The 15,056-nt window shown below is 45.5% G+C and overlaps 1 protein-coding gene across 3 annotated transcripts in view; it reads right to left on the bottom strand.

Moving 5' to 3' along the window:
* CAMTA1 (calmodulin binding transcription activator 1) overlaps nucleotides 1-15,056 on the bottom strand; it is a 241,005-nt gene that overhangs the window by 104,324 nt on the left and 121,625 nt on the right. For all 3 annotated transcript variants that reach the window (XM_059487707.1, XM_059487702.1, XM_059487703.1), the window contains exon 5: nucleotides 8,391-8,462. In XM_059487707.1, the coding sequence (XP_059343690.1) occupies nucleotides 8,391-8,462 (72 nt within the window). The remainder of the gene's footprint in view (nucleotides 1-8,390; nucleotides 8,463-15,056) is intronic.

The raw sequence follows: 15,056 nt of genomic DNA, 5'->3' as shown, positions 1-15,056 counted from the left end.
CAGCCAGCTGATAGAAAGGGAGTAGAGACTCCTTCAGAAATGAAAGATTATTCTGAGAATAAAAGCAACCAGAGTAATCAGCAAGACGTTTACAAAGGCGGAGGATAGAAGGAAGAGCACTCAAACCTGCAGGCACCTGGGAAGTGATTTATCCAAAACACTTACAAAAATGTTCCTTAACAAATAAAATACAAGGGTAACTCACTGCAGGCCAAAACACTGCATATTAAAGGAAAAAATACCCTGCTTTAGAAAGAGAGACTTCAGCCTTGGCAGCATCTGCTTCAAGTCCTCTGCTGCCCACACCAGAACAAACTCAAATTGTAATTTGCTTCACTACAGAATTCCCAACTCAAGCCCCAATTATAACTCTCTAGTGAGGGTGAAACTCCAGCCAAGGCTATAATACATTCACAGACACCTGCAGACCTAATAATTGACCAGGGAGGACGTGGGTGAGCTCAGCAGAATTGCTGCATTGCTCCTGCAAGGCTCGGTGTCCTACACCAGCAAACAGCTTCACTACTGCAAGGTGCATAATTTAATAAACCATTAACTCAAACCTGAGGTGAAGTAAATTCAGCGTATTATATATTTCAAAATAGCATTAGAATTCAATTTAAGTGTCACCAAAAGCCTAATCCTCAGTATACAGAGCATATTAATAAGTGTCTTGGAGCCTGTGGTTTGATTTCATTTCCAGCTGGGCTGTGCTGCCGCATGGCTGCGATCCCTGCTGCGAGGATGTGACAGCAGCACTGCCCTGAACCAGGGCAGGATCACAGGGATGACAGTCCCACCCTCTGGGGTCTTCCCAGGAGAACACAGGGGTGGGAGCTGAAGCACAAGAAATCCTGCTTCCAGTGGTGTCACTTCTTGGTGTCCCTGCTGAGGTGCTGATGTTCCCCACTGACAGCAGGCTGCTCCCAGGGCCCTGACCCACCCCTGCTCTGGGTCCCTCTGCAGCAAAACTCATTTTAGGTGAGGCAGGAGCTCCTGTTCACACTGAGCTGCTGGATGAGGCACAAACAGGCACCCTGTGGCTGCTCCCCAGCCATGCTATGGTGCATGTCCCCAGGGAGGGACAGAGACAATGCTTTCCCTCCCCTGGGAAGGAAAGGGCAAATGGGGCATTATTTCCACCAGTGCTTTCCTCCCCTGGCTCAAGCATCCAGGGCAAATGGGGCATTATTTCCACCAATGCTTTCCCTCCCCTGGCTCAAGCATCCAGGGAAAACGGGGCAGTATTTCCACCAGTGCTTTCCCTCTCGAGTCAAGCATCCAGGGCAAATGGGGCATTATTTCCACCGAGAGCTGAGAGCACCAAACCTTTTCTCTCTTTCTGTGGGAGTTGGACACATTTTGGCCTTTTCTCTATTGCCTCTGCCAGAACTTCTCTTGATCAGCAACCCAGGCACATCCCCCAGCAGTTTGGGAAATGCATCCCTTCTATAAATGACAACAGATTATTTAAGCAACAACTAAAGCACTCTGACTGCTTTTTAGTTTGCTTGCATTAACGTCAGTCTCCTCATATATCTAGGGAACGAATCCGGGATTTTCTTTAAAATGGTGGAGAGCAGTACAAAAATAGAAGCCTGCTTGTCTAAAATAAAGTTATGTGTTTGAAAGGGTTGGAAATTGTTTTTTAATCACAGGCGTCTTTCTTCTGGAATATAGTCTGCCGTCTATACATTCTGCTCTTCCACCCAATTTCTCAGGAAAATGCAGCAAGTGTGTTAATAAATAATTTATAAAAACATTACAAAAGATAAAGCACTGCTGCTAAAACATTTCCAGCCTTTGACACACCAGTTCATTCGTAATCCTCTTTGCCTCCCCTTCACTGGAACATCAGCAGAGGGTTTGTGCTGCTGCTCTCACAGCCCCACTTCACCCACCCTGCAGAGTCTCTGGTTCACAGGGATCCAGGCAGACACCAGACCAAGCCACAGCTCGGTTTTATCTACTGTAGATTTCTGTCTGCATGGAAAATGTTTCTCATGGAAGCAACATATGATTTATTTTCACCATCTTGCATGAGAGGATTGCTACAAATGCAGGTGGCTGTCCCAACACACAGAGTCCCAGGGTTTGTCCTTCCTCCAGCAGCACACAAGCTGTGCTGTGACACTCCACTGGGTGGTTGGCAGCAAGATGCTCAGGACCCTTTATTTCTCTTACATGGTTTCCCTGAAAATCTCTTTCAGGAGTCAGTATGTTAGGCATATGACAAAAAAAAAAAAAAAAAAAAAAAAAACAAACCAACCCAAAAAACCCCTGGACAATTATTACAAAAGAGTTCACAGAACCCTTGGAATTTCGGTTGGACTGAGCAATAATTTTTGCACAGCTCCACCAACTCCATGAGTACTTCAGATCTTTAATGAACCCTGAAAAAGATGATGGGAAATCTTGAGACGTGGCTGTTCCAGTGACTGCAGCAGCAGGGACACAGCAACGAGCACGGTGCCTTCAGAAGAGCTGGTGAGAGGATGAAAGGAGGGAAAGAAGAGAGCATCCTTCAGAGAGATCAAGCCAAAGGCATGTTAAGGAAGCATGAAAAGGGTACCCACAACTTCCCCATCCTCTGAAAATGCTTGTGCATCGTGAAGCCAAGTGATAACACAAGACTGCTGCATGTCACAGACACATTTTCTGAAAAATCCTTCCCTTAGGACTTTTCCTCCTGAGAAGCTGAGAGGCCTCAAGAACAAAATGCAAACAATGGTTATCTGCTGCTGTGGGATGCAACAGGAGCATCTGTGATTGGTCTCATGTGCTTGTTTCTAATTAATGGCCAATCACAGTCAGCTGGCTCAGACTTTCTGTCTGGGCCACAAACCTTTGTTATCATTCTTTCTTCTATTCTTAGCTAGCCTTCTGATGAAATCCTTTCTTCTATTCTTTTAGTATAGTTTTAATATTATATATATATATATATCATAAAATAATAAATCAAGCCTTCTGAAACATGGAGTCAGATCCTCATCTCTTCCCTCACCTTAAAACCTCTGTGAACACCATCACAGCTGCATCCTGCCAATGTCTGGTACCAAAGGCACCTCTGCTTCTGCAGCTCAGAGCTAAATTAGCACAGATCCTGCTCTCCTCCAAGTGCTGTTTGGTCTCCCCACGCCCAGCACAGCTCCACATGCACACAGAGCACTGGAACAGGAACCACAAGTCTGCTCTGTGAACATCCCAGTCATGCTTGGGATGTGCAGCCCCACTGAAGGTGGTTTGGTACCACAGACCAAGCTCTGCGGTACTTCTGCCCCACTTCATTTCATCCCACAGGCTAAAAGACACTTTGGGAACAGGTGCCAGCATAGCAGCAACAGTTTGTAACCCTGTTAGCAGAAATGCACAGGCTCCTTGTGCTGAGGCCTCGCTCACATCCCACCCCCCAACACACAGACCCAGCTGAGTGCCCATGTGCAGCACAGCATTCTCTGTGCTTTATTGCCCAGCCACTTTTATTTCACCCAAATGAAAAATAAAAACCCATTACTAAGCAAAAGTCTTGAGAAATTTTACGAGATTGTAATGCTTCCAATTTATGTTGAAAAAGCCCCAAATCCTCAAGCTGTCTGTTGCTGCTCCAGCCAGGGAGGCAGGAGATGCTGCTGACACAGCACAGCACAAGTGATCAGAGAGGGAAATGCTGCTCTGACTGGGTGCTATCAAAAATAAATGGGAAGGGCTTCCTCTTGTTTAGGGCATAATGGAAAACCATGGCAAAAAATACAGAACAAACGGTAAATTTATGCAGGACAGTGACAGATGTCATGTAGAACATTTTAAATGAGTTTTAGGTCTTGATATTTTCTGCCCACAGCTTTCAGACAAGATGTATTTTAGGAAGGGAACACACTCAGGGGGCATCAAGCATCAGTGCAGACACTCATAGTAACAAACTGCTGAATATTCAAGTGTATCAAAAGGAAGAATTCAGAAAAAAACCCAACAGAGTAAAGAGAGAATATTGCAAAAGCCTCTGACATTCAATCAGTGCTTACACATCCTCTGCAAGGCACAGCTGGTGCACACAGAGCCACGGGAACAGTAATTAAATACCAGAGCCCAAACACTGCCCACCCCCAGTGCCCCCCCAGCATCTCCCACTGGCTCCTTCTGTGGCAGGCAGGATGTCACACCTGCCACGATGTCCCTGCTGCTGTCCCTGACTTTCTCCTGCCATTTCCTACCCTACAGAGAACTATTCCATGACTTCCATGGCTGCTGGGAGCATCCTGTGAGTGTGTGAGCAATAAAGATGAAATGCAGTTTCCCCCCAGGCTCCCAGAGAACTGGATTATCACATTTCAGCAATTACTGCAAACACTGGATTTACAACAGGGCTCTGTGCAGCTCTGCTGTGTCCCTGTGCCTGCCTGCATCCCACTCTGCCTCCTTGGCTCACCTGCCACTCTTCTGCACCAATTCTGAATTATTCAGTAAGCAGTTAATGCATGTGCAATGTGAAACAGCTCTCTGCCACCTCTCTTGTTAGTCTTCATTTGTTTAACTGGCCAAGAGGTCTAAATTTACAAGTTTTTAGCATGATCCTATAGCATTGTACTTCTTAATTAAGAAAAAGGGCAACACTTTTAAAATATGCATTCCCTCCCATCCCCTGAACAGCAGCACTAAAGGAGATATCAGTATCTGCTACAGGTGGAACACAATGAGCCTCTAACAAACTCAGCATCTGCAGCTGTGCAGCACAGGAGTGGGAGTGAGCAAGGGGCCCATCTCAGCCCATGGGTGAAGGCAAAGCCTCTGTAACCCTGGCAAGCAGCAGCCTGCCTGGCAGCCAGAATAATTTTCAGTTCCTGGGGTGCCAATTTCCAACACACAGAAGGGAACTCTGCATCTCCCTCCTCAGCTGTGCCAATGTTTGAAAATCATCCATGTCTGAGAATCCACATTTTCCCTCCACTAGTCAGTACAAGTACAAACAAGGGGTTTTCTTCTTTTTTTTTCCATTGACACAAAATCTGGTAGTATGCTGAAGGTCTAACATGGGCAGCCTGAGTCCTGACAGTGACAAACCAACACACTCAGGGTCACAGCTGTGCCACAGCCTCTGCAGGAGGCTGGGACCTGCCATCACCCCCATATCAGAAAATAATTCAGCAGCTCTGCTCCACACTCAGTGAACTGTGGACAGCCAGGGCTCTGCATCTTCTCAGAAGCAAACAGATAATGTAAAACAATACAAAACTGAAGTCCTACTGAGGTATTCCCCAGCAACCAGTGAAGAGGCTGCCTGTGTCATCATCCCCATCTTCTCCTCTGCCTGTGTCACTCAGCACAATCTCTTATTTCTAGAGATCAGATAATCAAAACAAAAAGATGAGAACTAAATGTAGGAAACCACCACCTTGGGCATGCTTTCTTCATTCAGGCCCAAGAGGGAGTGGCCAAGGGAGCATCCATGCAAGAGGCTGCCAGTGCCCAGGTTGGGACCATGTCCAGCAGGAATGTGTCAATGCTGGCTTGGCAATTACAGCACCTATTAAAAATACTAAAGGTCTGTGGGGTAAGGCAGCACTTAAAATCTGTTATCAAGAAAACTTGAAATGTCCCAAAAACATGAAACCCCTTGAGAAGAGAGAGGAGGTGGAGGCCCCATGCAGCAGACCCAGCCACAGCTGCCAGCACCACAGCCTAAGAACTTCCAGCACACACCCAGAAAACTGAATCAGGCAGTTCCAGATGATTGGCTCCCATTTCTCATCCCTCTGACCAGTCTGCAGGGAGCAGGCACATCATGTCAATCATAAATGACAACACAAAGTTGTTTAAGTAAGAAATTGGACATCATATAATTAATGGCTACGGTGCTGTGTAAATGCATGAGTAAGGCTGTGAGTCCCTGTGGCTGCTTTGAGTCCTGGCCTTTACAATGAATATGTGAGGCAGAAAAGATCAAGAACATTTGTGTGGGGATTTTTAATCAATATCTAACCTGACAGTAGGATTTGGAGGAAGATCATCCCATAAAACATAGACAGCATTGCAGACTAATTGTATTTACTCCTCATTGACCATACACTGCACAGAGAGAGCCCCAGGAAGGTGCTGGATGTGTCCCCAAAAATGGGAAAGTCACCCATGTGCCTCAGTGAGCTATAAAGCTAAACAAATTACACATTGCCCTTGATGGTAAAAGGTTTTAAAATCATAAAATTTGGGGAATTAGAAAGAAACTAGACTTAGTGGGGCCCTGGAAAAATGTTAAAAATAGACTCTGAAAATGTTAGGGTTTCTGTTTGCCAGATCATGTGAAATTGCACCTGCGTAAGCAGTATGACAAATGATATAATTGTTAGATGTGATGATTGTTTAGTAATTAAACATAATTATTGTTTAATCGTAAGAAGAATCATGAGAAACTACGTTAGAAGTTTGAGGGGGACCCCGAGGAGCCCATGCTTGGCTGAAATCTATGTAGACAATAGAACAATATAAATTTAATAATTAACATGAAAGTTATATAACGATAGAATATAAAAACATGTTCACCCTGAACCCATGTGGGAGTCAGATCTGGGTTTGTACCCCTGACACCCAGAGCTCTTCAATAAAAGCACCTGCATATAGTCATTCTGTGATTATGTGTTTCTGAAGGCTACACCTATTTTTGTATATCAAACTCATTTACCAGTGAAAGCTTCTGAAGGAGATGCACAAAACACCTTCTGTCTCTGTGGTGTCACTGCTCCTGAATTCACCAAGGAGCTGAGCACAGGCAGTGTGCAGAGATAGGGAAGTGCCATCTATTCTTGGCCAGCTCCTTTCTGCTGGCTGCACAACCTTGAGCTCATGACTGAAGGATGCCTGGAGATGCTGCCATGAATCACAGAGCCCTCTTCCTCCCACAGCCAAGGCACAGCACGTCCTTGTTGAGGAATACCAGTCTACCACAGCCACAGCGACATGTCCCGCAGCACATTTTATAAATAGGCTTCTAAGAAATGTACTTCCCATCCTCTTGACAAAAAGTGATTACCAGAGCAAAGAAAATGACTAAACATTGATGCACACCCTGTGGAAGTGAAGAGCCAGACCCGGGGGAACAGCTCAGAGATCCTACAGTGCTGCAGTGCAACCCATCAGGGAGCTGCTGGCTGAGAGCCACAGCAGCCAGGGCCAGCAGCACTTCCAGGGAGCACATCACAACGAGAAAAAGCAATACAAAGCTTAGAAATGAAGAGAAAAGAGGTGACCTTTGGGGCCAGGAGCTCTCGAGGAGGACAAGCACAGCCTGGGCAGCTGGGAGGGAACGGGATCGATGCAGCCACGCGGTGATTTCAGAGGAGCCACAATTCTCCTCTCCCACCACTGCAGCCAAGCATCTCCTCTTTCCTTGCACACAGCATTTTTATGCCACAGATGCAAACAGAGCTGAGAACACACAGATATCACAGAGGAGGGTGACATCTGCTGCGTGTTTCCTTGGATTATGTCCATTGTGGGTTGTGAGGGGTCTGTCCTGCCCCAGTGACAGCAGCAGTGCCTTCTTTTTTTAATATGGAAGTGCAATTGCAAAACCAGGAAGAGAAAGAGGAATTCTTTTCCATTTGCTTCTAGAAACAGATGTCACTTTCCTCAGACTTGTTTGTTTTCAGGACCATGGGAGTTTAATCTTTAAAACAATATTTTTACAGTATGTGTCAAGTGCCATTTCATAATGAAAGAAAACAAATTACTTCCACTTTGTACACCATAGTAACCAGTCAAGAATGTGAACAGCTCCTCAAAGGTGGGGTCAGCAAACACCCCCCCAAATTCCCACTTGAGATCCTTTGCACACCCCCACAGCCCCAGGGGAGCTGCCCAAACCCTGTGTAAATAAGAGGAAAATTTGGCTTGACTCCTCCTGGGACTTTGCTGTTCCCACAACAGCCAGAAGAAAAATCATTGAGTGACTTCAAATGCTCCCTGGAGACAGAATATCTCACTGGAGGAAAGCAGATCCACTGCAGGGCCAGCTCCAAGGTTCAAACACAGCCCCAGGGTTCTCCTCAAAGTCAAGCACAGCCCAGGGCTGGTATCTCTCCCACACCACAGTATGCCACTGTAGCACCCTGTATTCACTTGTCTGGCTCCTGCCTTGCTTCAGGATGGAACAACACAACCAGAAACCTCCAGAAAGTCTCACTTGAGCCAACTCCATGTTTAGATAACATATGAGCTGGCATCAGCTCCATACTGCTAGAGAAAATACATAATCCCTCCAAACAGAGACATACAACTGAGAAGACCCAATTCCCTTTCACACAAACAAAACCCCCCAGACAGTAAAGCACAGAATGCTGATCCCCCCTGGCAGCAGCTTGACCAGGTGACCCCAGAGAGAGAACTTGTTGTCATCCTACCTGCAGAAGCCAGTAGCACCTTCTGTGAAACGTGGGGATGATGGAGGAATGGACATAGCAGCCATACAGGCACTGGGGACACAAAAAAAGAGAGAGAAAGCAGAGTCAGGTTAGTGGAGGAACCATCCTGAGAGGCCGTGCTGGGGATGGGGCAGCAGAGAGACCCAGAAATGGAGGAGATTGTTCTGCCCTTGGGCTGGGGACAGACAGCTGGGGCAGACAGCACTGTGGTTTACATCCTGGTCTAAGCACTGTAAGCACTGCCACAGGCCACAGAAACCCATCCCTGCCACGCTACCCCCACCCAAGGGTGCCCAGAGCCAGCAGGGGCTCCTGTGGTGCTCAGTACAACACAGACAGGGCTGGTCTGGCCTTTGAATATTTGCTCCATCATATTTTTTTTTTTTTTTTGGCAAATACGACACATTCATCTCTTTTTCCATGGATTATCTCCTGGGTATTTCAACTGAAAACGTTGTGTTTGTAAACTGAAGAAATTGCTGTCAGATATTTTAGACAGCAAAATGCCAAAATACAGTTTGTTTCTTTTCTTCTTTTTTTCTTTTTGTTTTTTTTTTGGGGGGTTTCTTTGTGGTTTTTGAGGTTTTTTTAAATGAATTCTGCTTCTCTGATTAACTGAAATCAGCAAAGCCGAGGAATTCTTTCTGCATTAAAAGCCCCCACATTTCCAGTATTTTAGAACTTTTTGGTTGGAAACCAAGCCCAGTGCCAACCCAAACGCACAGAACTGGTTTTAATTGCAAAGCTCCCGAGCTCAGAGGGGGACATGTGCACTCAGGGAGCACATGGGGCTGCAGCAGTTCCCCCTCCCCATATCACTGCTCACAAGGTCGGCCTGAATTAAACAGGATTTAAAGACTGGCTGCTATCACTGAGTTATTTTTAAAACACAAATGACAAAGATTAATAATGTTTTTTTTAAAATGTGTCAAGGGTACATTCCACACACTGAAATGCAGGGAGGGAAAAAAGCCCTGCAGAAAATAATCCAAAGAAAAGCTTAACATTTAAATCCCTCCCGAGGGTTGGAGAACAGCTGCCCTGACAGTGACTCCTGCACATGGCACTGCATGGAAAGGTCTGCAGTGCTCAGTTCTGCTGACTCAGAGCTGGTACCCCACTCCAGAAAGCAGCTTGAGAGGGGCAGCATCTCCCAGTCCAACCAGTGAGGATGGCAAAGCTGGTCTGGAGCTGCTGGAGCAGCCTCACAGCAGCAGGGATCACCCTGTGAGATATATATCAATTTATTCCAGCCCCCCTGACTTGTTTCCAAGCCCAATTTGCTGTGGAGTCGATGGAAACTTTGCCCTGATTAAAACAAAAGCCAAGGTTGGGCTCTGTGCAGCCCGTGGGGCACAGCAGGCAGGAGCTCTGCCCTCCCTCTCCAGAGCTGTCTCGCAGATAATTCCAGAGCTGTCAATAATGAATCACACAAAAGCCTCCCACCTTCATGAAACTGGCTCTCAACATTTCAGCAAACCATTAAAAAAAAAATCCTAACAGCTCACAGAATTCAAAAGGCATACAGAGCACAGAAGGAATTTCTTAAATTTTTCTTTTCTTTTTTGTTTTTCCTCCCCACTGGATGGATGTTTTGAGGCTGGATGTCTTAACCTGGGCAGCTGGGATGAAGGAAACCCACACAGTGAGCAAGATCCTGGCCTTGGAGAGACAGCAGGAATTGTCCCCACAGCAGCAGAGAAACACTGCAGGGGTGAAGCAGACCCTGGGAGCCCAGCACACAAAATGAGTGATGACAGCAATAAAAACGACATTAATTTTGGGGTAAAAATGCGTAAGAAAAAGTTGAGGATATAAATAGAAACCTGGGAAATCTGTGTGTCATTGTTTTGGAGGATTTGCAAGATGAATGGGTTAAGCTCTGTGGGTGACACAAAATCTGCAGCTCAGCATGTTGTGAGGAGGTGGGTGTGGGATATTCCTGCACTCAGAGCTGCTGACCCCTGCCTGGAATGACCCAGGGCTCTGAGCAACCAGCCAGCTCAACATCCTCTGCACCTAATGAGGAGAGTGGAATCACCACCCTGCCCAGCCAGAGCAGGCACACAACCAGGGCAGAAGTAATACCTTCAGCTAAAGCGGCCTTTAAAATAAATTCTTGCTCAAAAAAGGCAAAGGGGGTTTCGTTAGCTGTGTTTTCTTTCATTATTTTTAAATTCTTTTTTAGTGGGAAGGTAGAAAAAGGTAAAAATGCATAAGAAAAAGTTGAGGATATAAATAGAAACCTGGGAAATCTGTGTGTCATTGTTTTGGAGGATTTGCAAGATGAATGGGTTAAGCTCTGTGGGTGACACAAGATCTGCAGCTCAGCATGTTGTGAGGAGGTGGGTGTGGGATATTCCTGCACTCAGAGCTGCTGACCCCTGCCTGGAATGACCCAGGGCTCTGAGCAACCAGCCAGCTCAACACCCTCTGCAAATAATGAGGAGAGTGGAATTACCACCCTGCCCAGCCAGAGCAGACACACAACCAGGGCAGAAGTAATACCTTCAGCTAAAGCAGCCTTTAAAATAAATTCTTGCTCAAAACAGGCAAAGGGGGTTTCATTAGCTGTGTTTTATTTTTTTTTAATTCTTTTTTAGTGGGAAGGTAAAAGCTGCAGAGGCCTGTGTGTCTGTGGAGATGTTAATGCCAGGCTGGGCACTCAGCCAATGCATTAAGTGAAATCGAATTCCAGAAACCAGCTTTAATCAGCAGATTTTTAAGGTTAGAATGACTCTCTCCTCTGCAAGGCTTGCCAAGGTTAATTCTGTCCTGAGCAGGCTGAATTAATGGGCTGGACAGAGAACTTTTTTTTTTCATGATTCTCTTTTAAGTTTACAAAATCTCAAAGAGAAGAGAAAAGGCATTTTGGAGCAGTCAGAGGAAGAACAACACCTCAGCAGCTCATTGACTGCTGTGTGGAGAAAACATTGGCATCAGCCTGATGCCAGAGGAGCTCTGAGCAGCTCCAGGCAAGGGACACCCGGCTGTGGGGATGCTGTGGTGCCATCACCCATCAGGGAGGGTGTCCTTGCCCCTGGAGATGACCCTAAAGGATGCCCTGAGCACACACCATGTCCTGCCACCATGGGAATCCCTCCTGCACAGCTCCCCAGGATGAGACCCCCACACCTGCCCCACTGTAGGAACCAGCTCCAGGCACCTCCTGAGCATCCCCACACTGCTGCTGGAGGGTCTGGCCCTGCCAGCTCTGCTGCAGCTCATCCCTTTGCAATTCCAGGGGTAATTAAAGAGGAAAAGCCTTCTCTGTGTGCAATTACAGCTGCCCGCCCTGCCATTCGTATGCAGTGCATGAATTTGGCATTACCAAACTTCTGAAAACTGGAGGGGGGGGGGAGTATGAAATCAAATTATTAGTGGATTTTTTTTATCCTGAGCTCCTTAAAGTGATTGTGGCTTATTTAAAAATAATACAATAATGCTGAGGTGTTCCTTCTTAACAAGCATACCTTGGGAATGGAAATAAGAAAGCAGGAGAATCAAAAATTCAAGATAGGGTTGGACAGGCTTTGAAATTCTTCTCCCTGGTGAGTTCCACTAGTGGATATTTTAAAAACCCTAAAAACCGCCTAGATTTTGTTCAGATTTTCACACTGAATTCCCAATTCCCTTAATAAGAAGCTAAATCAATCTTTAGAGAACAAATCACGTAAGACCTATGGCTGTACATTATTAAAATATACTTGAGTAATTTTCTTGGTGGTAAGGCTTCAGCTTTCAACACCCCAGGAGCAGGATCTGTGCAGGTCACAGGGGGAAAGGACCCTGCCCTCTGCTCCTGGATCCATGGTGGGATTGGCAACACATGCTCAGCTCCCTGGTACATCCCCATGCTGCTGGGATCTCCCTCTCTTGGGACTTTGAGCTGCTCAGAGTGACTATGAGATACGTTAGAAAGTTTTTTTCTTAGCTCAGTGGTCAAAGAAAGAATTTGAATTCTTCAGTTCTCCGTCTCAAAGTTGTTTATTGTATCTTATCTATAAAATTTTTTCTCCTGTTCAGCTGAGGTCTGCTCAGCAGGACAGTCAGAGGCACTCTGCCTGCCCCAGACAGTGTTATCTTCTTATACTAAAAACTACATATGCAATATTTACAATTACTTTCCAATACCTTTCATCTATGTTAGACAGTGAGCTTCTACTCTAAACCAATCTAAAAATGCCAACATCACAGCAGAAGATGGAGGCCAAGAAGAAGAAGGAGAAAGGCTGGACACGCTTAGATTCTTCTATCTTGCTCCTTGAACTTCTATACTAAAAACTCTAAAAAATCTATTTTTCACTTTGTGATAAATTCACCATCATTCTATTTAAACTTTTGTGGCTTGTAGTTCTTCATATCAGGTCGGTAATTGTTTTTTCCAAGGGCTAAATCAAAGACTCAGGGGTCTGGGGCTCTGTGCCAAGGTCTCTGAGCCTCCTGGGCAGGGGCAGCCAGAGGAATTTCCTGGGTTCCCACATCCCTCTGTAATCACTGATCATTCCAGAGCTTCCTCACTGATTTCCATCAAGGAGCAGCACTGCTGCCATGGATCAAACCCCCATGGAAAGCCATGAGAGGGGTTGGCTTTGTTCCTCTCATCACCCTGGTGACAGGGTACAGTCTCCTGAAGCAGAGGCTGTATCTGAGCCCAGCCATGCTCTGCTCTCACCTTGCCTGCTGTAACCAGCACACATACCCAGACTGTCTGTAATTCCTTGCTTTTTATCTCTTATTGTCCTAATCCTAATCGTCCAAATTTTTATTACTCTAATTTTATTACTATTTTTATAACCATTTTATTACTATTAAACTTTGAAAATTTTAAAAAGAAGTGATTGGTGTTTTTCACAGAGGTGTGTCACAGACATCTTTTATGAAAAATCTTTTTGTTAGGATTTTTTCCTCCTGAGAAGCTGAGAGGCCTCAGGAACAAAATGTAAACAATGGCTATCTGCTGCTGTGGAATGCAACAGGTGCATCTGTGATTGGTCTCATGTGGTTGTTTCTGATTAATGGCCAATCACAGTCAGCTGGCTTGGACTCTGTTTGAGCCACAAACCTTTGTTATCATTCTTTCTTTTTCCATTCTTAGCCAGCCTTCTGATGAAATCCTTTATTCTTTTAGTTTTAATATAATATATATCATAAAATAATAAATCAGCCTTCTGAAATATGGAGTCAGATCCTCATCTCTTCCCTCATCCTCAGACCCCTGTGAACACGGTCACAGAGGCAACAGGAGATTCCCCAGTTCAGCTTTTTAAAGCAGCAAACAAGGAGGGGAAACCACGTCTGAACCCTGGGGAATCCCCAGGGCCACAAGGCTGCCACCAGAGCTCTTATTTTGACTTAAGGAGTGTCATAATTTAGGAATGCATCCAAAACTTCCCATTACTGCTGCAAATCAAAACCAAAACGCTGCTAACTGTGCTTTCTCACTCATCATCTTGGAGAAACACAGACATTAGACAGGTTTGGATTTTCCTCTGACGTTCATAAATAGTAACTTTGATTCAGCAAAGCACAAAGCCACGTGCTCAGATCTCAGCCTGGGCTGAGACATGCTGCTGGCAAGGCTCGCCTTTTATCGATGTCAACAGAATTTAAGCAATTGCTCACACTTTGCCAGGTTGGGCAAGGAGTGCCTGGTACTGACAGCAGATCCCAAAAACATTCTTAACGTTTCCAGGCAGCTGCAAAACCCAGAGAAGCTGAGCCTTTACTTTCCAGCTGTGGCATCAGAGCTCTACTCTGTGCAGCCCTGGGCACTGCAGGGGCTCAGCCTGGTGCAGGCATTTTGGGTTTAATCCTGTCAGTTCTTCTCCTGACACATCTCAAACCCCCCATATGCCCTCAATGCCACTGGTAACACCTCCTAGATGTGAGCCCAGGGCTCTCCTGTGATGCTTAATCAAGGGAAGAGAGGTTACACATTGCAGGACATCGTCGCTTCTGGTGGCTTTTGTTAACAAATATTGTTCTGTTTACCTCGGGACTCGTTAGAAAGCAATTTTTGAAATGTTCAATATTTAATGAAATATTTAAATGTTTAATGGGTTCTTTTTTCAAACCCTGTGTGGGTTGTGGGGTTCTGAAGTCTCTGCAAGGATTGCAAGGTTTTAAGTTTCTCGCTGTTGGAAATGAATCCTCTAATGACATTGGTTTAACGACAGAAATCAGCATACAGGGGGACTGATGCTTCCACAGGCAGCAACACCCATTGCCCAGCCCACTGCAGGATCATTGCTATGCATGCCCACACCCCCACTGCAGTGCCTGCCTCTTCAAAAACGCATATTTCTTTATTAATACAGGGATACTTTAATCTTAGCCTAATTTTACCTTTAGGGAAGCTCTATCCCGAGGCTGCCAGGAGCTCAGACCCTCCAGATGCAGTGGTGTGATTTGTATTCAAAGCAGCAGGTCTATCTGTCAACATGTTTGTCTCCCTTCTCTGCCAGCTCTTATTTATTAATCCCATTCAGATTAATGAATGACAGTAGTTCTCATCACAAGAAATTTGATTAATCAATTTAAGTGCTTAATCACCCTGGCCTGGGTGAAAAGCACACTGGAGGGATGCTGCCTGGATAGGGGCAAAGTTGTGAGATGTAGGAGGAAAACATCCTCACTTTCCCT

The sequence above is a fragment of the Ammospiza nelsoni genome, chromosome 22, assembly GCF_027579445.1.
Source record: "Ammospiza nelsoni isolate bAmmNel1 chromosome 22, bAmmNel1.pri, whole genome shotgun sequence".
NCBI lineage: Eukaryota > Metazoa > Chordata > Aves > Passeriformes > Passerellidae > Ammospiza > Ammospiza nelsoni.
This window is presented reverse-complemented; position numbering and strand designations above follow the sequence as displayed.